Here is a 23793-nt window from a genome sequence, read left to right on the forward strand (position 1 = left end):
GCCCACACTGAGCAATTCACAGTTCACCCACCTAGGTCTCTGCCCCAACTGACTTTTGTGTGGTCTTAACTGGACCCAGTTGGATGCTGTGCTCTTCCTTCAGGCTTGGTGGAATGCTACATTAGCTTTTCATACACAGTGTCTTGTCCTGGTCACATGTCCAACTCCCTACTTGGGCCCAGTACAGGCAGTTCAGAGCCTGCTTTCCCTGGCACTCACTGGCAGTTCAAAGTCATATTCATTATTTTGCAGCATTGGTGCATGTGGATTGCATCCCCCAGCAGGTTTTTGCTCCTGAAGAGCTGTAGCCAACCTGGCTGTTGAAGCCCAAGAAAACTTCCAGTCAGAACCAGTCTCTCTGGCACTAGAAAGAGGGAGGAGGGGCCAGGGTGCAGGGGTAGCTTTTGATGTAAACCTGCATCGTATCCTTGGGTCTGCTAGTATGGCATCACTGCTGGTAGGGTGGGAGATGGAGAGGTGCTAAGTGATCTTCGGGTCAGTGTCAGGTCCTGGATTTTGTTTTGGATTCTTGGTGTCCTAGACCATGGAAACCATTTTAAGTTGCTTGGCACACAATCTCTTTTGGGGAAGTTTGAGAAGTCATGGGGAACAGAAAATGTCTAGTCCCCCATCACATGATCCAGAAGAAACTGCTAGGATTTGATTAGGAAGATGGGAAGTTCTCTTCTGGATCAATGCAGCTTACAAAGTCCTCCTTCCATCAAGGGTGGAGTGGGATGGAGACTACCACGATCAATTCTTTCTCAGGAATTTATCTAGAGCTGTGCCCTCTCTACTTACTCAAATCTCCAATTTCTCATTTTGAACTGGTCTTCTATTTTGTGGAAAATACACAGGGCATAACCAGGTTTCTTTAGTCAATCTGAACAGACTTCCTGTACTAATAGGATGACCTTGACTTGGCCTACATTTGGAACCTCTTGACTCAGTTTCCTCATTGTGCTATTTCATTTTTGAACATTTCCCACCTGGTTAATACTGAGCCTGGATTTTGATATTCTGTTGACTACATGATATGATTCATGCCTTGAACCAGACCTAATGGAGTTTTCCCCCTGTTATGGTATGTCAGGTTAGTCTGTGCCCTTGAGGGGATGAATCATGACATTGTTATAACTATGTCCCTCCTCTTTTCATAGCAAATAAGAGCAGGTAAACAGTAAAAGTTTTGTAAGTACAATCCTAAATTATTAATAGATTGATGCTGGAATATTTGAGCTACTGTACTAGGATGCAAATTTTTAAAATTCTTGTAATTTTAATCTATATTTGTGGTCAAATTATAATATAGGGATTTTATTATAATCTAGGGATTCCTCTTAAAGGGGAAATTAGACAAAGTAATAAGACTAAGATGTAGTGTAAAAGTTTTCTAACTAAATGGAGCACCAAATTTTGAGAAAGCAACAGAATTAGATTGTTTTCTGTAGGAACTTACATACATATGTATATGAATGTTTTCCAAATGTATATAGCATGCAAATTCAGGTTCTGAGTATGTTTAGTAATAATTTTTCAAAATTGGATTAAGGATTTTACATATAAAATTGTATTGATAATTGTAAAGAAAGTGAAATTATTTTCCCATTTAAAAAATATTTGATAATTTAAAAAAAACAGAAGAATTCATTTTAGAGTTAGTGCCTCATGAATTTTTTAAAAAGATTCTTATATTAGGTACAGGGTTTGGGTAAAGAAAGAAATAGCAAGTGGTACATAAAAAATTAAACTCTCTGAAGTTTCAGAGTTTGGAAAACTAAATTTAAGACATTGTTTTATTACTGGTAGATTTTCACAGAATTATTTTGGAACCTTCACAAGTGATTTGGAACCAGAGAAGAAGAGCCCTCTTCAGAGCTGTCCTGAGAATGAGGAGTATTCCAGAATATCAAAGAAAAGACATCCAAGGACCAGATGATTACATGGGATATCTAGGACTCAAAATGTGCTGATTAAATGGATGTTACAAGGATACAAAAGTTGCTGTTATTTAATATTGGTGATCATTAGTGCATTGCTCTGCCCTTTTGTTTCATGGTGTTTATGTTTAAGTTTTCTTGGTTACCTTGATGACATGTAAATTCCCCTTATCAAAATTAGTCCATTATGAGTTTGATCTGTAACTTGATTATGTAATTCTGATTATGAATTTATGAAAACCCATATAGATTTGACTGATAAGTGATCTATGGGGGAGTGGGCTGCCTATTCTCCCACAAATCAAAAGGGGAAATTGAAGAAATTGCAAAAATTGAGGGGATTTAGGATAGCAAGTAGTTAATTGTGGGAATTGAATGAATCACACTGACTCCATCTTATGATTCAATTTTGGAGCTAGCTTAGTTTCTGTTCAATTATGGGTCTAGTCCAATTTCATTTATTTGTGGGAACTGGGAGAAAATCTTATTGCACTATTTCAACTTAGTCCTGCATTACTAGGAAACTGGACACCCTTTCCCTGGGGCTTAGAGACCTTTAATTAAGGACCAAGTTTATGCTGACCAAAAACCCATTCAGATACTAACATTGATTTTTTTGGGGGGGGGGGCAATGAGGGTTAAGTGACTTGCCCAGGGTCACACAGCTAGTGAGTGTCAAGTGTCTGAGGCTGGATTTGAACTCAGGTCCTCCTGAATCTAGGGCCGGTACTTTATCCACTGCGCCACCTAGCTGCCCCCTACTAACATTGATTTAAAAAAAAAATACTTTTTAAAAATTCTTCCCTCACCATGCCTTACCCCAACCACAACTCCTGACTGGCTCACCAAAAAACTGACAGATAAAAGATGAAATGATTGAGGAAACAAAAGTTCAACCTTCTGAGTTTATCAGTTTATTAAGCAGTGCATGGCAACTGCCCAACAAACCAAGACCAGACCTTCTCAAGGTAAGCCTGAACCCTGAATACAGGGGGAGACAGACTTTTAGACATTAAAAACAATTAATTAAATAAGGCCAACTAATTAAAAGAAAACAATACAACCCTAGGTCATCTGATTTCTAATTGGAGGAAAGATTAGGGACTTTGCAATTCCCTGAATTAAAAAAAAAGAGATGTTCCATTCCCTCCAGGTGTCTGTAAACAGTCAAAGGAATATGACAACAATAACTGATTGATTAGCATAGGGCCAGTTTTCTCCCAATTCCCAAAACTGAATGAAATTTTCTCACAAAACAGACATTGGACTAGACTCATAGTTGAATAGAAACTAAGCTAACTCTAGAATTGAATCAGAAAATGGAGTAGCTCAATTTCTACAAGCAGTCACTTGCTATGCTAATCACATCAATTTTCTTAATTTCTTCACTAGTGACACCTAGCTCACAGTGTTTTCACCTGGTTATTATTATTATTATTATTATTATTAGCATTAGAGCTAAGTGAGAGTAATTTTGATCCCACTCCTCCACTACAGATTCATTGAGAATATATTGAAATATATCAAATTTCATGGAGAAAGAGGTGGTAAAACCATAATGTGCATAGATAAATCTAATTTTTAAAAAATAAATAACAAAGAAGTTAAGGACCTCAACAAAACTTTGGGAAATTAGCTATGGCATCTCTGGCAATTATTGAATAAGAATAGAAAGTTGTATGTATATGTATGTATGTGTATATGCATATATACATATACAGAAACATACACACAAACCCCATCACATATATGGAAGACTTATACATATATATTTATGTAGTAGGTATTACTTATACATTATGTACTAATTTTTAAAGCCCTAGCACATGGTCAATTTTTATAATGGTGCCATGTACAGCTTAAAAATAAATGTTTACATAGATGGGTAGATGTATGTGTATATATGGCATATACACAATATGGATATGTATTTATGTATATAAGTATATACATGTTTATGTTGTTCAGTTGTTCTCAGTCATGTCCAACTCTTCATGACCCCATTTGGGGTTTTCTTGGCAAAGATACTGGAGTAGTTTACCACTTCCTTTTCTAGCTTATTTTACAGATGAAGAGACTAAAGAAAACAGGATTAAGTGAGTTACCCAGGGTCACACACTAGTTTTTTTGTTTTTGTGTGTGTGTGTGGTTTTTTTTTTAGTGAGGCAATTGGGGTTAAGTGACTTGCCCAGGGTCACACAGCTAGTAAGTGTTAAGTGTCTGAGGTAGGATTTGAACTCAGGTACTCCTGACTCCAGGGCCGGTGCTTTATCTACTGCGCCACCTAGCTGTCCCCAGGGTCACACACTAGTAAGTGTCTGAGACTAGATCTGAACTCTGGAAAATGAATCTTCTTCACTCCAGGCCCAGCACTCTACTGCACCACTTAGCTGCCCCTAGTAGTTAAATATACATACACATATGTGTACATATATACATATGTATTTAAGTATACATATGTATGTATAAATGAAGTTTTCGGCCGTACATGGCATATTTATAAAAATTGACCATGTGCTAGAGCTTTAAAAATTCATAAAGAAATGTGGAAAACCAAAAATGTTAAATATATCTTTTATTGACCCAGATTATAATCAATAAACAGGCTTTGAAGAAAGTATTCACATTTAGATAGACTTATTTCATCCTAAAGGGGTCAAAGAAGAAATCCTAGTGGGTCAAAGAAGAAATCACTGGAAATGATAATTTCATCAAACAAAATGAAAAGGAAGAGACAACATACCAAAACTTTTGGGATGCACCCAAAGCATACCTGAGAGGACATTGAATCCATGGTAGTTGATGAGATATGAGATATGAGATAGTATAGAAAGAAAAAAGAAGGTCCAGGACAGAGCCTTGAGGTACACTCTCATAGTTAGCAGACATGACATTGATTAAGATTTAGCAAAACAGATTGAGGAGGAGCAATTAGAAGACCCAAGAAAAAACGGGGTCACCAGCAAGCACATGGTATCCATAAGAGAAGATGGTTAACAGTGGTCAACAATAGAGAGGTCACAAAGGAAGAGGACTGAGAAAGACAAAGTTTTGACAATTAGACTCAGAAGAGGTAGGACTGTGGTAGAAGGAAGAAGTAACAGTAGCAGAGAAAGGAGGTATTCATCTAGACAGCCTTCAACTCTGAATCCCAAGGATTAGGAAGAGGTATGTATTGTTGCTAGTCATAGGATATGGAAGTACTATGTTTGGAACTCCTACCCACAAAGTTCCTTTGTCAGTAGATATACACAAGGTGTCGGTTTTGGTAATCCTCAAATGCCAGGAAAGAAGGGAGAACATGGGTAGATAGGCTGGTCAGTATGTTCCTTGCAATTGAGTCCTGGTGTTTGCTGAACTCAGTCAACACCAGTTCCCTTGCTTATCCTAAGTTGATTGGTACACAGTCAGAATATATCAGAAACAAAATATATTCAAAAACCTGATTCTTGATTATGCCTGGTGTCTGAACATCTTTTGTAGGAGGTTCCATTCCAGGGTCTGACTAGATGGTAATAGAGGTTATAGGCATTTTATCACCTTCCCCAGTGACACTTTACCTGGGTAGTATCACAGTGGCAAGAACCTACCCTAATTCCATTTGGAGTAATGAAAAGAGATAACATTTTAAAGCATCAATATGTATAGGAATTACGGGCAGCTATCTGGCACAATGGATAGAGCACTGGACTTGGGATCAAGAAGACTCATCATCATGAGTTCAAATTTCCCCTCAAATTTCCTGGACAAGTTGCTTAACCCTGTTTGCCTCAATTCCCCATTTTTAGAATGAGCTGGAGAAGGAAATGGCAAACCACTCCAGCATCTTTGCCAAAAAAACCCCAAGTGGGGTTACAAAGACTCTGACACGACTGAACAATAAGGAGAAAATGTATAGGAATTGGGAACAACATATTTAAATGAATCACTAATTGAAAAGATAGTTTTGATATTCACTAGGTAGAGCATAAGATAAGGTGTAAGATTCAATGTACCTCACTGGGACAAGAATTAGGCAAAAATATTCCTTTTAAAGGAGATACTTAGAAAAAACTACTAACCAGAACTAGAGATTTTAGGCTGTTATACCCACTAAGAGAATGAGGAGATTTATTCATAAAGAATGTTTAGAAAGCCATTATTTCTACTTAATAAAAGCTAAAATTTATATTGTATTTTGAGGCTAGCAAAGCACTTTACATATCTCATTCTATACTCATAACATCCACAGAAGGTGAGTCCTATTATCCCTATTTTATCAACGAGGGAACTAGAAAACCAAGATTAAATGACTTGCTCAGGGTCACACAGCTAGTGTCTGAGGCAGAATTCAAACTCTGGTTTTCTTGACTTCAGGTCCTCAAAGTTGGAAGGGATTTTATAGGGCACCTTTTTCAACTTAGACTTGAATAGGAATCTCCTTTATAACACCCCTGTTGATTATTTATCCATATACCACTTTCAAAATTAGCATGCATTTGGAAAAATGATCTCCAAAGCACCTTCCAGCTCTCACATCTTTGCTTCTATGGTTTGCCTAAAGAGATATTCAAACTACAAATTTTAACTACTCTCTATATCTCTACCTTGAACAATATCAGTTACTGACATATTCTTTCCCCTATTAGAATTCCTTGAGAGGACAATTTTTGCTTTGTTTTTGCATCCTCAGCACAATGTCTGGCATGTGATAAATATGTAATAAATGCTTGTTGATTAAATTCCAACTCTATATATAATCTCTAAACTCAAAGGTTTATGCAGGGATTTTAAACTTGGAGTCTGTGAACTTAAAAAAACCATTTTGATAACGGCATTTCAATATAATCTTAATAATTAGAATATACCAGGGGCGGCTAGGTGGCGCAGTGGATAAAGCACCGGCCCTGGATTCAGGAGTACCTGAGTTCAAATCCGGCCTCAGACACTTGATACTTACTAGCTGTGTGACCCTGGGCAAGTCACTTAACCCCCACTGCCCCGCAAAAAAACCAAAAACCAAAAAACCCAAAACCAAAAACATGATAAAAAAAAAGAATATACCAGGAAATATGTAATATATATTACATATATAGTAATACAAGTGACTATATATGTATATGATATATACTATTATACTGTATATACTAGGAAATTCCTTGATTTAACTCCAAGAGTGATAAGATAGGTCAATGAGGGAATGGGATGGTGACTTAATACTCAATAAATCTGTACTGTTAACCTAGACTGTATTTTGACATTTATTTTCCTTCTTCAAGATTCCTATAAGTGTTACCTGAAATCTTGGGACAAGGTCATGTCAAACAGCAAGGAAGATTATGAAATTTTTGAACATCTCTATCTCCAGGCTAGAAATTACATAGATATAATGATAGTTTCTGGTAGACGTTAGCCAAAATTTCAGAATATAGTATTTATATGAATATTTTTTTAACAGGATAAGTGTATATACTTTGGAATGAATAAGGAAATTTAAAAAATTTCATTTATGACAAAAAGAAGAAATTATAATTTACACAATAGATAAGAAACATATAGAATATATTTCTTTAGATATTCTGACCATTTTCCTGCCATTTAGCTGCATTCTGCCTTCCAAACTAGTGCTTTACCTTCTGCTTGGTCACTGCATTCGTGATAGGTTCACTCAGTCCACCCCCTCTACCCCCAACTTCATTTTCTGGACTACCATTAACATCAACATTACCATTATAGGTTAATCAATTCTCCCTTGACTTTACTCCCCATCTCTGTGGTTTCCCAAACCAACACACTCAGGTCACTATTTCTCTATGTGTTCTCTCCCTATTGGAATATAACTTCCTTGAAGGTAGAGATTATCTTGCTATTTGTTTTAATTCTCAGCACTTGGCACAATGCATGGCAAATAAGTGCTTAATAAATATTTTTCATTTGTTCACTTATTCCTAAAGAGAAGGATTTAAAAAGGAGTTGGGCAAATTTATGAAACACAAATGACTATTTTAAAAGGCTAAAGTATATTCATTCTTTAAGGTTGCTATCAGAGCCAACAGTATATTACTTGAGTATAATGTTGATGACAGCAGCAGCTCTTCTTTATGGGTAACTGAAAATGTCAAAAGATCACGTCGGTCAATATATATTTAATACATGTGTACTACATGCCAAATATTGTGCTAAGTTCTCAGGATACAAAAAAAAATGGTAAAATAAAAAGCAGTTCCTGCACTAGAGGAACTCACAATCAAATGGGGGAGACTACATATAAATAAACTATACACAGAATAAATTGTAAATAATACCCCAAAGGGAAGACATCAGGATTAAGTTATCAGGAAAGGCCTTCTGTAGAAGGTAGATTTTACCTGAGGCCTGAAGGAAGTCAGTGAAGCAAGGAGGAAGAAAAAAGGTTAAACTTTTTAGGCACTGGGGACAGGCAGTGAAAATGCTGTCAGGAGACTGAACATCTTGTGTGATGAATGGATTTGGGTGGGGGGATGCTGGGAGGGAGGTGGTTAGATTATAAGGTGTAAAAAGTCTAGAAAGACTGGAGGGGGGAGATTATAAAGGGCTTTGAATGTCAGAAAGTGACATGATCAGATCTATACTTTCCACTTTGACAGTTGGAGAATGACCTAGAATGAGGAAAAATCAACCAGCAACCTGTTGCAATACAGTTCAGGCAAGAGGAGTGTACAAGAGTAGTAGCTGTGTCAGAGAAGAGAAGGGGGGACGGGAGAGATGTTAAGGTAAAGGTAAAATTTATAGGTCTTGGAAACAGATTGAATGGGAGTAGGGGATGACAGTGTCAAGAATGACACTTAGATTGTGAGCCTGGGTGACAAGGAGACTGGAGGCCCTTACCAGTAAAAGGGGAAAATTTGGGAGGAAGGAAAGATGAATTCAGTTTTAAAAATTAAGCATTTAAGATGTTGTCTAACAGGTAGTTAGGAGATACAAAAATGGAAGTCAGCTTCAGATTTGGTACAGCTAACCCACCTTCCTGTGCATTTTTTTTCATCATTTCTTTTGATATTCTTGACTTTTTGTTTTTCCAGATGAATTTTCTTATTATTTTTTCTAGCTCTATAAAATAATTTTTAGGTAGTCTGATTGGCATGGCACTGAATAAGTACATTAACTTAGGTAGAATTGTCATTTTTATTATATTAGCTCGGCCTATCCATGAGTAATTGATATCTTTCCAATTATTTAGATCTGATTTGATTTGTGTGAAAAGTGTTTTGTAGTTGTGTTCATAGAGTTCCTGGGTTTGTCTTGGAAAGTAGACTCCCAAGTATTTTATACTATCTACCGTCACTTTAAATGGAATTTCTCTTTCTATCTTTTGCTGCTGGACTTTGTTGGTCATGTATAGAAATGCTGATAATTTATGTGGATTTATTTTAGATCCTGCTACTTTGCTAAAGTTGTTCACTGTTTCAAGTAATTTTTGAGTTGATTCTCTAAACCATCATATCATCTGCAAAGAGTGATAGTTTTGTTTCCTCCTTGACTATTCTAATTCCTTTAATTCCTTTTTCTTCTCTGATTGCTAAAGCTAACATCTCTAGTACAATATTAAGTAACAGAAGTGATAATGGACATCTCTGTTTCACCCCTGTTCTTATTGGGAAGGCCTCTAACTTATCAGTTTTCTGATGAAGAAATCAAAGCTATCTATTGCCATATGAAAAAATGCTCTAAATCACTATTGATTAGAGAGATGCAAATTAAAACAACCTGACACCTATCAGATTGGCTAATATGACAAAAAAGGAAAATAATAAATGTTGGAGAAGCTGTGGAAAAATTGGAACACTAATGCATTGTTGGTGGAGCTGTGAACTGATCCAACCATTCTGGAGAGCAATTTGGAATTATGCCCAAAGGGCTATAAAGCTGTGCATACCTTTTGACCCAGCAATACCACTTTTGGGTCTTTTTCCTAAAGAGATCATAAAAAAAGGAAATGGACCCACATGTACAAAAATATTTATAGCTGCTCTTTTTGTGGTGGCCATCAACGGGGGAATGGCTGAACAAGTTGTGGTATATGAATGTAATGGAATTCTATTGTGCTATAAGAAATGATAAGCAGGAGTTCAGAGAAACCTGGAAGGATTTGCACACACTGATGATGAGATGAGCAAAACCAGAAGAACATTATACACAGTATCATCAACATTATGTGTTGATCAACTGTGATAGACTAGATTCTTCTCACCAATCCAACAGTACAAGAAAGTTCCAAAGAACTCATGGTGGAAAAGGTTCTCCAAATACAGAAAAAAAAGGGGGGGGGGGGGAAACTGTGGGATATGGATGCTGATTGGACCATATTATTTCTTTTGTTTTTGGTGCTGTTGTTTTTCTGTTTTGAAAAAAAAAAAAGGAAATCAGCAGAAAAGGTAAAGAGATTTTAAAGCTAGGTAAAGAGATTTAAAAATCACAGATGATTTGTTTGGAGGAAAGTTTCATTGGAAAATCAAGTAAGGGACAGCTAGATGGCACAGTGGATAGAGCAGTGGCCATGGAGTCAGGAGGACCTGAGTTCAAATCCGGCCTCAGACACTTAACGCTTACTAGCTGTGTGACCCTGGGCAAGTCACTTAACCCCAATTGCCTCACCAAAAAAAAAAAAAAAAAAAGTGGAAAATCAAGTAAAATGTATGTGTGTATTGGGAGTGGGGAAGATATAGTGGTGGTAGTTATTTCAGCCTCCAAATACTCCCTGAATTTAATCATCGTATTAAATTCCATACCTTTTTCATGACACTGGAATTACTGCAGCAGAACTCAATATTGTACTTCTAATAATGTAGCTATCATGTCTTTACCTCCTCAAAAAGGTAGGAGCAAAAATACTTTAAAGTGGCTAGAACTATTCTCTGAAATGATATAATAAATATAAGAGAGGAGTAAGCATCCATAGGATAGCATTCGAGATACCTGAAGACAGATATCCTATCATAACAGAATTAGAAATATGAATTGTAGGTGAAAGTTGTCAGATGGTTTTATCTTTAAGTGAATTTACCTAAAGAACCTTATTGGATTTATCATGTTAAAATATTTTTGGATATGAAATTTAATAAGATAAATGTAAAAGTCTTATGGTTGAAAAAGTCTACAGAAAAAACATATAGGTGTTTTAGTAGACTGTAAGACTGTAAGTAAATAAATTCAACGTGGCTACCAAGAATGCTATGTGGTAGGGAGATGATAGCTCCATTGTATACTGTCATGGTCACAACAGGAATATTGTGTCCAGTTCTGGGCATCACATTTGAGAAAGGGCAGTGACAAGCTTAAGTGTCCAGAGAAACATCAAGATGGCAAGGTGACTAGCAACGATGCTATACCAGGATTAAAGAAACTGTGCAGTTTTAGAGTGGAGAACATTTAATTGTCACATGGAAAAGAGGATTATTAGACTATTTGTTTGGTCACAGACAATAGAATGAAAAGCACCTACCATGTACTGGGCACTATGGTAAATGCTTTACAAATATTATCCCATTTGATCCTTATAACTTTGTGAGGTAGGTGCTGTTATTATCCCCATTTTACAACTGAGGAAACTGGGGCAAATAGAGATTGAATGACTTGACCAGGTTCACAAAGCTAGTATCTGAGGTCAGATTTGAAAGCGTCTTCCTGACCCTAGGGCTCAGCACTTTATCTATCCACTGTACCCAAATGAAGAGAACACTTAAAGTGTCACAAGAGTTAATTGCTAAGGATTAGGAACTAAACCCAAAGGGCAATAAAACCATGTATATTCCTAATATACAAATACATTAATTCTATCACATTAAAAGGGAATAAAATTCATCTACAATATCTCACACCCTTCTTTTTATTTACTTATATAAAAATTAGCTTACTTAGCCTCCTAACTGATCTTCCCACTCCTAGTACATATTGATCTGTCACAGCTGCTATATTGTTAATTTTAAATTACAGGTCTTGGCTATGATGTGCCCCTGCTTAAGGAACTTCAGTGACAGGTTTCCAAATAAGTGTTGACCTTTAGTTGATGTTCTCTTCTTCCTTGGATATACCGAGGGCACTTTGTTCTATCCTTATTTCCCTTAGACCTTGGTATTATTCATAAAGCAAATGTTTTATACCCCCAGAAGAATGTAAGGTCAAAGAGAGCAGAGTCCTTTTCATTTTTTTTTTTTTATAGCCAGTGCCTGGAATGTAACAGATGTTCAACGTTTCTTGAATTGAGCCATTTACACACAAACTTTTAAACTTTAGTTTTGATAAAAATCTTTTAAAAATGTTACACACTTAGAAAACAGGATAGTTTGACCACAAGTTAATTTTTTTATTACCTAGGGTCATTAGGATCAATTATTATGCTATGTTATATTATGGTAATGATCTCAGCAACTACTCACAAGAGCGATGTAACTCTACAATAAATACTAGATTGGTGTCTCCTTCTATTTCGTGTTTATTCTCCCTCTTCTGCCACTAGTGTCTCCACAATCCACAATCCACAGTCGCTGTGTCTGCTTCTAGCTATCCTTGACTAATATCTGCTACAGATTCTGTTGTCTGTCATTCTCTTTTTTTCTTTTTCCTATTTTTCCTCTTTAGCATCTTCCATGGTTTTCATGGCTATTATTAATAAATGAGAGTACTAACTTCCTTCAAGCCACAAACTAACCAATAATCACATTTTCTGTCATCACCACATCTCCACATCTTTGGTTCTTTGTAGTTGTTTTTGTAACTGGTTATGTTTCAGAGCTTCTTTAATTTCAATCACAGGAGGAAACCAAATAGCTACATGTCCAGTGTGTGTGTGTGTGTGTGTGTGTGTGAATGGGTATACTATTCTCCAATTATTTCTTCTCCCTCCTGATACAGTCACATGACTGTATTTCTCTTTAAAATGAATAGTTTTTTAAAAGTATATACCATAAAAATACCCAGTGATTTTACTAATTATTCCACTTTCTAGATCAGTTCTTCAAAATATTCTCAAAGTGGAATTTTTCTCTCACCAAAAACAAAAAAACAAAAGCTAGAAAAGGAGTCTGTTTCCTTGGTGGGAACTAAAAATCACCTAACTTTATTTTTAATAACTCTATAATATGTAGTAATTAAATTTTTTTCTAAGAGGAAAGATTTTACATAATGGAAAACTACCTATATTCTGTATATGTCATCCATCAGTTTGGTAGGGTGCTCTTTTGGGGGGACTGGGGAGTGGGAAAATAGTGGGGAAGAGTTAGGAATTTTTGTTTTGTTTTGTTTTTGTGGGGCAATAGCTAGTTAGTTTCAAGTGTCTGAGGCTGGATTTGAACTCAGGTCCTCCTGAATCCAAGGCCAGTGCTTTATCTACTGCGCCACCTAGCTGCCCCGCAAGAGTTAGGAATTAAAAGCATTTTCAATGCTTACATCTTCTTGACCCTCGGGAAAAAACTTGATAAATTAAGTAATTTAGATTTAATGAACCAACAACTTTTTCTGGTGCCTAATTCAAAATACTTTAAGAACTACCTGCAACTACTATGTAAGAAATCTGATCATTAGAGACTTCAAATTATATTCCCTTTATTTTGATTTGTATTTTAAAATACAAAACCTGTACACCAAATCTCCACAATGATGCATCACATAATGCAATAGTGCTTTCTCCACAGCCAGATGATGTAATGAAAAGCTCAGTATTAGAGTCCAGGAGTCAGGAGGTTGTTCTTTAGTCTAGCCTTAGACCTTCCGACCTTACCATTTTACTAAAACTGCCTTCTCCAAAGTTACTAATGGATCTTAGTTGCCAAAACCAATGGTTCCCCCCACCCCCAATCCTTATCCTCCTTGACTTCTTTGCAGCCTTTGACACTGTTCATTACTCTTTTCTCCTCATTATTAAGTTTTTGGAACACCACTCTCTCCTGGTTTTCAGACTGTTCCTTCTCTATCTCCTTTGCTATAGATGTCACTTAAGGTTCTGTCCTGGGTCCTCTTCTCTTCCTCCTCTATACTACTCCACTTAGTGATTTGATCAAGCTCCCATGGATTTAATTACCATCTTTCATGTTGAGGATTCTTAAATCAACTTTCTTGTCCCCATCTCACTCCTAACCTCTAAACTCAAATCTCCAACTATCTTTGAAACATCTTGAACCAGATGTCCACTAGACATCTTTTTTTGGGGGGAGTGCTGGGCAATGAGGGTTAAGTGACTTTCCCAGGGTCACACAGCTAGTAAGTGTCAAGTGTTTGAGGCCGGATTTGAACTCAGGTACTCCTGAATCCAGGCCTGGTGCTTTATCTACCTAGCTACCCCACTAGGCATCTTAAACTGAATTATGACCAAATCAGAATTCATGATCATTTTCCCTAAACCTTTACTCCTTTCCAACCTTCCCTATTGCTGTAGAATGCATTCTCCTAGTCTTTCATGCTCACACCCGAGAAGTCATCCTGGATTCTTCACAATTTTTCACCCCTCGTGTCTAAGCTATTGCCAAAGCCTCTTGATTTTACCTTGGCAACATCTTTTAAATACTCTCCTTCTCTCCTCTGGCACTGTCAGCACTCTACTACAAACCCTCATCATCTCATGTCTTTACTACAATAGTGTGTTGGTGGTTCTGCCTACTTCAATTCTCTCTCCACTCAAGTCTATCCTCCATTTATTCACTTAAGTGATTTTCCTAAAATGTAAATTGCAGTGGCTTCCTATTGCCTTCAAAAGCACATACAAAATGCTCTATTTGGCAGTCAAACCCTAGCCCCCCTCATACCTTTCCATTCCTCTCGTACCTTATTTCCAACATTCACTCTTTAACCTAGTAACACTGGTCTCCTGGCTGTTTCACATACAAGACCATGTCTCAGCTCCAGGCATTTTCTTTGGCCATCTCCCATGCCTCTCCCTCTTCTCTGCTAAGTAACCTTCCTGGGTCACTTTAAGTCCCGACTAAAATTCCACCTTCTATAGGAAGCCTTTCTTAATGATAACACTCTTAATTATAATACTCCCCTCTAAACAATTATTTCCTATTTATCCTGAATATATGTATTTGTTTGTGCATTGTCTTAAAGTTGTAAGCTCTTTTTATTTTGTAAAGCTGCCTTTTGCCTCTTTTTATATCCACAGTGCTTAGCCCAAAGCTTGGCAGATAGTAGATACTTAATAAATGTTTATCAAATAAATTAATAAATAGCCTCTCCTACTACTTGGGCAAGGGACTTAACATCTCTGAGCCTAAATTTCTTCATCTACAAAATATGCATTATATGACTTCTAAAATATTTCTACAATTCTTTTTTTTTTTTTTAGTGAGGCAATTGGGGTTAAGTGACTTGCCCAGGGTCACACAGCTAGTAAGTGTTAAGTGTCTGAGGCCAGATTTGAACTCAGGTACTCCTGACTCCAGGGCCGGTGCTCTATCCACTGCGCCATCTAGCTGCCCCTACAATTCTTTTCATTGATTCTTTCATTAGAAAGATATTTAGAAAAGCATCAAAGAGAGCATTTGAAAAGAATACATGTGGTTACATGAATATGATTAAGGGACCTATTAGAGCAAGAAAATAATTTAGAGAAAATACATCTCTGTAATATTAAAAATACTGGTTTTAGAATCAAAGGATTTATATTTGAGTCTTGACATTGCCACTTAAGTTGTGTGACTCTGGCAAAGTCATTCTAAGGCTCAGTTTTTTCACCTGTAAAAGTAAGGTAAGGGGGCAGCTAGGTGGCGCAGTGGATAGAGCACCGGCCCTGGAGTCAGGAGGACCTGAGTTCAAATCCGGCCTCAGACACTTAACACTTACTAGCTGTGTGACCCTCGGCAAGTCACTTAACGCCAATTGCCTCACTAAAAAAAAAAAAGTAAGGTAAAATATAGTTTTGGAGTCAAAAGGACTTGGATCCAAATGTTAATTCTGTCATTTATTCTATATTCTGTTCATCATAAATACTCAGGCCTCGGTTTTCCATTTATAAAATAAACTATTCAGATTAGGTGACCTCTATGCTCCTTTTAAACCCTATCTGGATAACATAGGGAACACATTTTCTTTTTTTTTCTTTTCTTTTTTTTTTTTATGGGGCAATGGGGTTAAGTGACTTGCCCAGGGTCACACAGCCAGTAAGTGTCAAGTGTCTGAGGCCGGATTTGAACTCAGGAACTCCTGAATCCAGGGCCGGTGCTTTATCCACTGGGAACACATTTTCTAAGCATGATAGAAAGCAGTAAGCTGTTTTACCTTTTTATAAGCAATGAAACATCATGTAAGAGAAATTTTTTTTTTTTGTATTTTGTTTGTTTGGCAGAATGTTTTTTCTTTTGCAATCCATTTAAAGCTCTGCCAGGACTTTTTTTTTTCCTTGTGCCAGAAAACTATAATTAGAGGACAGTTTGTAGAATATGTTGTCACCTAAAAAAATAGGAAGAATCCATTAGCATATGCAAATATTCAGGATCTCAAAAAAAAAATCAACCATTAAAAGCATTTGAGAAATAGGAAATGAAGAAAAAAAGACAAAGTAGAGCTCATAGTTCAAAAAGAAGTTAAAATAACCAATAAACTGGTCTTTCATTAGAAGTATGCTACCAAAACCACCATCCCCCAAACCACACTAAGTTTTAAACTTTTACACAAGTTCAACCAAAGAATGAAGTACTTAAGTGTTTAGATATCACATCAGACTTTGTTTTTACGCAACTATTTCACAACTAGCATCTAACAAAACAGACAGTACTACTGCAGCCTATAAGTGCTGCAATTAAACAGAAAATTACATTTACAACCCCAAAAAAACCCTGTTAAACAGTTAAAACTGTCAGGGTCTACAATTTAAGTTATCATGAAGACATCTTTTATGTGATATCATATAGCTATGCTCACTGATAAATGTCCAGTCTATATTTATATTAATTCCTTATATATAAGAATATCAGGCAGTTAACATTTATTAAGCATGTACTATGTGCCAGGCACTGTGCTAAGTGTTGGAGATACAAAAAAAAAGGCAAAAGATAGTCCCTGTCTTCAAAGAGCTCACAATCTAATGGGAGAAGACAACAAGCAAACATGTATTTAACAGAAGAAGAATCCTATGAGAATTTAAGATCCATCATGTGGTTTCTAGATTGTTGGGGTTTTTTTGTGTGTGCATCAAATACACATTGGCTGTGAAAAAAAATGAAAAAAGTATAGTCATAAAAATATTTTATTGGTAATTTTACATAATGCTGGGTGACTGTAAATATTTTTTGTATTAGTACAAATGTGCATAAATGGCAATTATGCCTGAAAAAAGGAACTGCATTTTTTCATATTTAAACAATAGAAATTGTTTAAAGATATTTAATAAAGGGCCAATTAAAATAAGAAAAGTGAACTTAAGAAGAAATTGGATAAATTACTAGTTATTCCTTTTTTCTGTTCACCACTCTGTATTTCTGTAGTAATTATATTTATACATGTGGATAGCGCTGAAAAAGTGTGGTGCAAGGAAAAAATGATAAAATTATTATTCAGTTAAATTTTTTCAAGAATGCAACTTTTTAAATGGAAACATTTCTGTTGCTTTTTTTTGCAAATGCATACAATCTTTTGAAATGGAAAATTTTATATAATATGGAAAATACCAGTGTATAATAATAATAGTACTGTATCTGAATTATAAAGTTAAACAACTGATACTTTAAAATATTTACTATTTTGCAAGTAACATAATAAATGAATGTTTTAAAAAGTCAATAAAAGAAAATACGATAAAACCAGTAACAGTAATCTAGTAAGATGTGTCAAAAAAAACCTGGCCAAAATTAAAAGAAATCCTTTAACAACAATTTTCCTATTTAACCACACCAAGTACCAGCAGGTGTACCTAAGAAGATAAGTATTATTAAAATCTGGTTGCTTTAATAGTTGATTAAATTGATCTGACTTGTATGTATATGTGTATACATACACACAAACACACATATACAACTATTTTATAATTCTCAAATAATACATATCTAGGCAGCTTGAACTATGTTATAAAAATTTTAATTCAGTACATGCCAATAGTAGTGAAATCAAGTTTTAAGTGTTGAAATTGACTAAAAGTGAAAAAGATTACCAATAACACTGCATAATAAATGCTCTACCACATTTTCATGGCACTTTTAACTTTTGATATCAAAATGTTAATTCTGGAAATGTGGTCTTTAGTGTAGATTGCAACAAAATTATTAATCCTAATGCATTTATATTTTATGTAAAACATGTTGTAGGCTGAGCATGAATGTTTGTCATGAAAATGTGGCATGTGTTGGCCAAAATATTTGTATTTGCATGTTACAGAGAAGTGACTAAAGAAATTGGAAAAAAATAAACTTTAATGAGACTCTCCATTTAATGATGAGGCTTCTCCTCTGGGTGAAGATGACCTGGACATTCCTCTCTCTGTATTATCAGAGCTAGAACCACTCTGACTATGATGATCTGCAGAAGCAGCACTAGATGCAGGTGGTGACTTAGTTTTCTCCTTAAAGTCTGTAATAATGACTGTCAGATCTCCAACCGTCACTTCCAAATGCTGAGCGCTACTCCGATCCACATTTTTCAATCGTGGCCTAAATGAAATTTATAACATTTAAAACTAGTTTTCCTCTCTCTCATAATTTTTGTGAAACTTATGTGCAAAATATACATGACAAATACATCTGTCTAAAAAGTAAGGTATCCAAAAAAAAAAAAAAAAAGCAAGGTATCTACTATAACAAGCATGTCACTCCAGTACACTGATTAAAAAATATGGCAATGTTTACTACTCAGCATTAGAGCCACGGCAGAATGTTTCCAACCGTATTATCAAAATCAATTGTGGAACATTTAACATCATGGCATAGCAATCATGTAAAAGGCCATGATCTGAATCAGTGTTATAAATATGTGCTAATATATAATTTATGGCAAAATATAGAGTAATATAAAGAATTCAGAAATATGTCCCATTATCAATATCTTCAGTTTTTAATTGATGTTTTATGAAATTGATGACTTAAAAATTATGGTTGAAACAATCTTAAATACTTATGCCAATGAGTGTGCTGACATATAGTCATTAAGAAAACAATTTGTGGCTAATTCACATCCTATTAAGCTACCAGTGAACAGTTCCATTTTTAATTTCTATGATTTAATTTCTAGGACTCTTTTTGAAACCAGTCAAAACTTTGAAGCTAGTTTTATACATATAAGTGAATACATATTAAATCTTAAAAAGAAAGAAAAAATACATAGATTTTCCAAATATTACAAAATGTTTCAGATTTACCTGGTTTTCTTATGACTGTTCTTTTTGCTAGTTGTTTCTTTTTCACTTTTTTCCTTTTCTAATTTATCTTTTTTCTCTTTCTTTGATTGTGTTGGGGGCACAAATTGCTGGGTAACTTGCTGTGCAACCAACTGTGAGACAGGTCGCGGTTTCCTGTGTACATTTTAAAAAATACTTTTATTATATTTCAACAAAATGTTCTTATAGAATATTATGTAAAAGAAGTACAAACTATGACTTCCAAATTATTTAAAAGTTAAAGCCAGATTGTAAAATTTAAAGAGAAAATAAATTACTTTGCTTTTTTCTGTTACCATTTGGGAAAACTAGGCCAATTTATGATAAAATATAGTTAAAGCATTCTGAGCAACAGAAATCAACTTAATTATTAGATGTATTAATAAGTGAAATAAAGCAGGCTATCAAACTGTTTATGGTATTGCAACATATATAATGAACAGAAATTATTAAAACATAAGCATGGACTACTGTGTGCTGGTATTATGTAATCTACACTTACAAGCATAATTTCAAACATTTATGAAGTGCCTGATACATCCAAAGTAGTGAAAACAGATGGTTCACTGTTCTTTTCCTGAACACATATAGGGACAGGCTTCTTTAATTATCCTGAAGTTCAAAATGTCTCATTTCTAACAAAAATCTATCCATCTTCATTTGAAAACCTATTTCCCCTTGTAAGGCAGGCAAAAGAGAATAACTTCAGAATCTTTCCCCTAAACAAGGGAAAAGGTTATACTTTCTGGAATAAAGTCAACAATTCTAGCTCCTCTAAAATTTTTCTTCATAATGTTAGTCCTATTTTTTTATGATTTTACAGCTCTACTCTGGACTCTCAATTTTTTGACATCCTTTCGAATTTGCATGGAATTCTGCAACAAGGGATGGTTCAATTTAGAAAAGGCAAAGAAAAAAGCATCAATAAAACTCGCTTTGAAAACTTAAAAAAAAAAAAGAATAGTGGCCAAAACTATACATCATTTTTCTATTAAAGGTCTAAATAATATAAAATATAATGAAAAGTTCCTCAGCCTTTGCATAACTTGTACTGATTTTCAGTATCATATTGGTTTTCTTCACAATAACCTAATATATTATAGATTTACGATTTAACAAAACCTTTTTTAAAATCCCCAAAACATTATCCCCATTTTGCAGATAAAGAAACTGAGGCTCCAAGAAGGTAAATGACTTGCCCAAGGTTTCACAGTGTCAAATTTAATTCAGTGGGGCAGCTAGGTGGCGCAGTGGGTAGAGCACCGGCCCTGGAGTCAGGAGGACCTGAGTTCAAATCTGGCCTCAGATACTTAACACTTACTAGTTGTGTGACCTTGGGCAAGTCACTTAACCCCAATTGCCTCACCCCCCCCCAAATTTTAATTCATTGTCATAAACATTACATTTAACAAATATTTCACTGTAACTATAATGTTTAAGACACACTAATGTACATTATTATTATAAAATTGGAAGACTAGTAGGAGCCAGATTATGAAAGGTTTTAAATGTCAATCAATAGACTTTGTATTGTAACGATTGGAATAACGCCACCTGCTGGATACTTACTGTAGAAGAGTTCTGCCCATGAAGGGAAGGTCTTTGAGGGCAAGACCAGGAGTCAGGAAGTGACGCGGGCTAGTGGGAGGAGGAAGGAAGAGACTGGCGCTCAGGCTCGCTCTCTTTCCTCTGGACTCTGGCGGAGAAGGGAGCTAGAAATGTGCTCTCCCTTTAATAGATAGGAATCTAGGCCTTTTTCTCTCTCTTTACCAAATTCTTATTCTCCTTAATAAATGCTTAAAAGTCTAACTCTTGCTAAAGCTTATAATTTATTGGCGACCACTCATTAGATATTTTAGACAGACTAGCTAGAATTTTAGCCCTTAACAGATGGCTGACCACGAAGAGGAAAGCCAAACCTCAGTCTTCTGATCTTCTGGTTGGGTAAGAAATTTCCCCTACTAAGTACTGGTGTACTGGCTGTGTTTTCCCTTTAAATTTTTTCGAATGGACCTTTTAAACTCCCTAATTACCCTATTTTTGATTTTAGTCTGTTTAACCAGACAAATGGGAGATAAGATCATGTTAATGCTTTGTTTTTGTGGATTTTCTATTTTTCTTTTTATTTTTGTTAAAAGAGCCAGCAACTTACTCACACCAGGAAATATCTCAGAGAAACCTGAAGAGATTCCTGCAGCTTTTCCCAGTTCTAACACTAATTGTTGCTCTAATTTTGCATGCCTGGAGGCAATGACCCACCCTCTAGAAGCTTTTAATCCCCTAGCACCTGGAGGCAAAGTGGGGGAAGAGGAATCCAGGCCTGAGTTCAAAATCAAGTCTGATTCAAATTGCTCTGGTCCCTCCCCTCCTCTCCAGACCCCACCCTCTACTCCTCCCATGGCCAAGCCCATTGCTTCCCTGGCCTGGGAAGTCCAGAAATCTAATGCTCATGCGCAACTTTCTCTAACTACATTTGCAGCTTCAGGCTCAGCCCTTCCCCAGCCTGGCTGTGCTTCTGAGACAACCTTAGAAAGCCCTTTAAGTTCCACATATGCCCGTTTTGTTCGTAATTTTGCTAACCTGCTTTTGTCTTTAATTAGTAATATTATAAAGCATTTGTATGGTGAAAAGACTGACAGACAATATAGAGGGGTTAAAGAAGAAAAACTTAAGCTGAATAAGAATGACAATCATCACCATAGTTCAAGACTCCGCTTCTTTTGCCATGGAAGGGTATATATTTTACAGAAATGTAGAAGTAAGCAGCAAGGTATTGATATGAGTATTGGGGATTTTAGATATCGGAATCAAAAGTGTTCTAACTTCACTCAGATTATTAATGTCAGTTCAGAGGTTACATAGGATTTCTATGCTATTACATCTACATTTTGAAATTAATGGTATGGGTTTATTTTTATAGAGATTTTCATGCTTTTGAGATTGTATTTTATACTTAGTTTTTAAAACAAGGAGAATATTTGTAAAAGCTTTTTAGTCATGTGATCAAGTTTATATTTTATAATACTCTTATTAAGTTCATATTCATTTAGATTTCCCTAGTTTGAATTTCATTGTCTTTTATTGTTCCGTGTGTATTTTTTTTCTATTTATTCATCTCTCTAATTTTGAAACATTGCAAGATGGTTTTGATTTCATAATACAATGTTAATTCTAGGAGTATTGTGCTCCCATATTCTGAGTTGTTTGTTTTTGTTATTTTTTCTCAACTGATTATTTGATCAAACTCTTTAAAGTATTTCCTTGGCAAATTGGTTGCCATGGCAAGTGTAAATTGATTCTAGAAGTATTATTTTTGATAAGCATATTTTTAAAAAAAGAGGGGAATGTTTGTAAAAGTTTTCTTTTTTCAAAATGTTTTCTTTAGGATTGTGTTGTGCTTTAACTTGTATTTAAATATGTTCTGATTTTTCACAAAAGTGATTGTATACTAAGTAAAAAAAAAGGGGTATTATTTGAAATTGTTGCATAAATATATATTGTGTCAAGTCAAGATGTATTCACATTTTTTGCAATCATTTATTATCCTCAATTTTTAAATCCATATGAGACTTGGATTATGGGAACTTATCATTTAAGACATTAATTGCCTTTATTCTGAGTTATCAGATGGGCAGTATATATTGCTCAAGTGTGGGAATGCTCATATCCCATCATTTCTCTGTTCCTTTATGGTAACCCCCATAATTATCTCAGGTGTCATGATAAATACAGTGTTGAATTTGGCCTTGACACCTGTTACCAATTATATTAGATTTTTTAATTTCTCATAACGGCATGAGGATAATTAGGCAGATGATGCAAAAAGTGATAAAACAAAGATAAAAATTATTTTTATTAATTAATATTGCAGCAATTGTCTTCTCAATTACCCTCCATAAGGGGGGACTATAGTAATATTATAATTTTAAAGAATGTTTTAATTTTTGTTTTATTATATGTTTCATGTGTAACAACTAAGATTCTGAATTCCCTTAGACATGTTTTTGAGAACTTTCATTGTTTGATTTGATTATTGACAAAGCTATTTTAAAGTTGTGTTAAGCTCAATTTTGTAGGAAATTTTCCTGGCTGATTACCAGCATCCACACATCAACCCCTGAAAAGACTTCGATTCTACGACTACACCTAGAGGACATCTGAGAAAAGACTTTCAGAGACTTTAAATGAACAGTTTTGATTTGTTGTTTTTTTTTCTCTTTCTGTTATAATATACACCATCTGTAACATGTATTCTCTGCAGAGGCCCTCCCTTTGCAAGACTAATGTCAAAGCGTCGGTTCATGAGGAAAAAAAAAATCGCCCCTCTGGACAAAACTTTCCTCTCTTCCTTTTCTATATTGTTGTTCACATATTATTAGTTAGCAATAGTTATTATATTCTTTTTACTGTTCCGTCAAGGAAACATTTTGTTTCTTGAGGAACAACAGGGGGGACTGTAACGATTGGAATAACGCCACCTGCTGGATACTTACTGTAGAAGAGTTCTGCCCATGAAGGGAAGGTCTTTGAGGGCAAGACTAG

The 23793-nt window shown here is 35.4% G+C and overlaps 1 protein-coding gene across 6 annotated transcripts in view; it reads right to left on the reverse strand.

The window, feature by feature from the left end:
- Positions 1-23793, reverse strand: part of YAF2 (YY1 associated factor 2) — a 132813-nt gene that overhangs the window by 11703 nt on the left and 97317 nt on the right. For 5 of the 6 annotated variants that reach the window (XM_043968384.1, XM_043968383.1, XM_043968388.1 and 2 more), the window contains 2 exons: positions 19234-19386; positions 15789-18529 (listed from right to left, as the gene is read on the reverse strand). In XM_043968384.1, coding sequence (XP_043824319.1) covers positions 18292-18529; positions 19234-19386 — 391 coding nt within the window. In that variant the 3' untranslated portion in view covers positions 15789-18291. Of the gene's footprint in view, positions 1-15788; positions 18530-19233; positions 19387-23793 lie in introns of those variants that run through there. The other variant, XR_006353328.1, reaches the window with a different exon arrangement.

Source organism: Dromiciops gliroides, chromosome 5, assembly GCF_019393635.1.
Source record: "Dromiciops gliroides isolate mDroGli1 chromosome 5, mDroGli1.pri, whole genome shotgun sequence".
Lineage (NCBI taxonomy): Eukaryota > Metazoa > Chordata > Mammalia > Microbiotheria > Microbiotheriidae > Dromiciops > Dromiciops gliroides.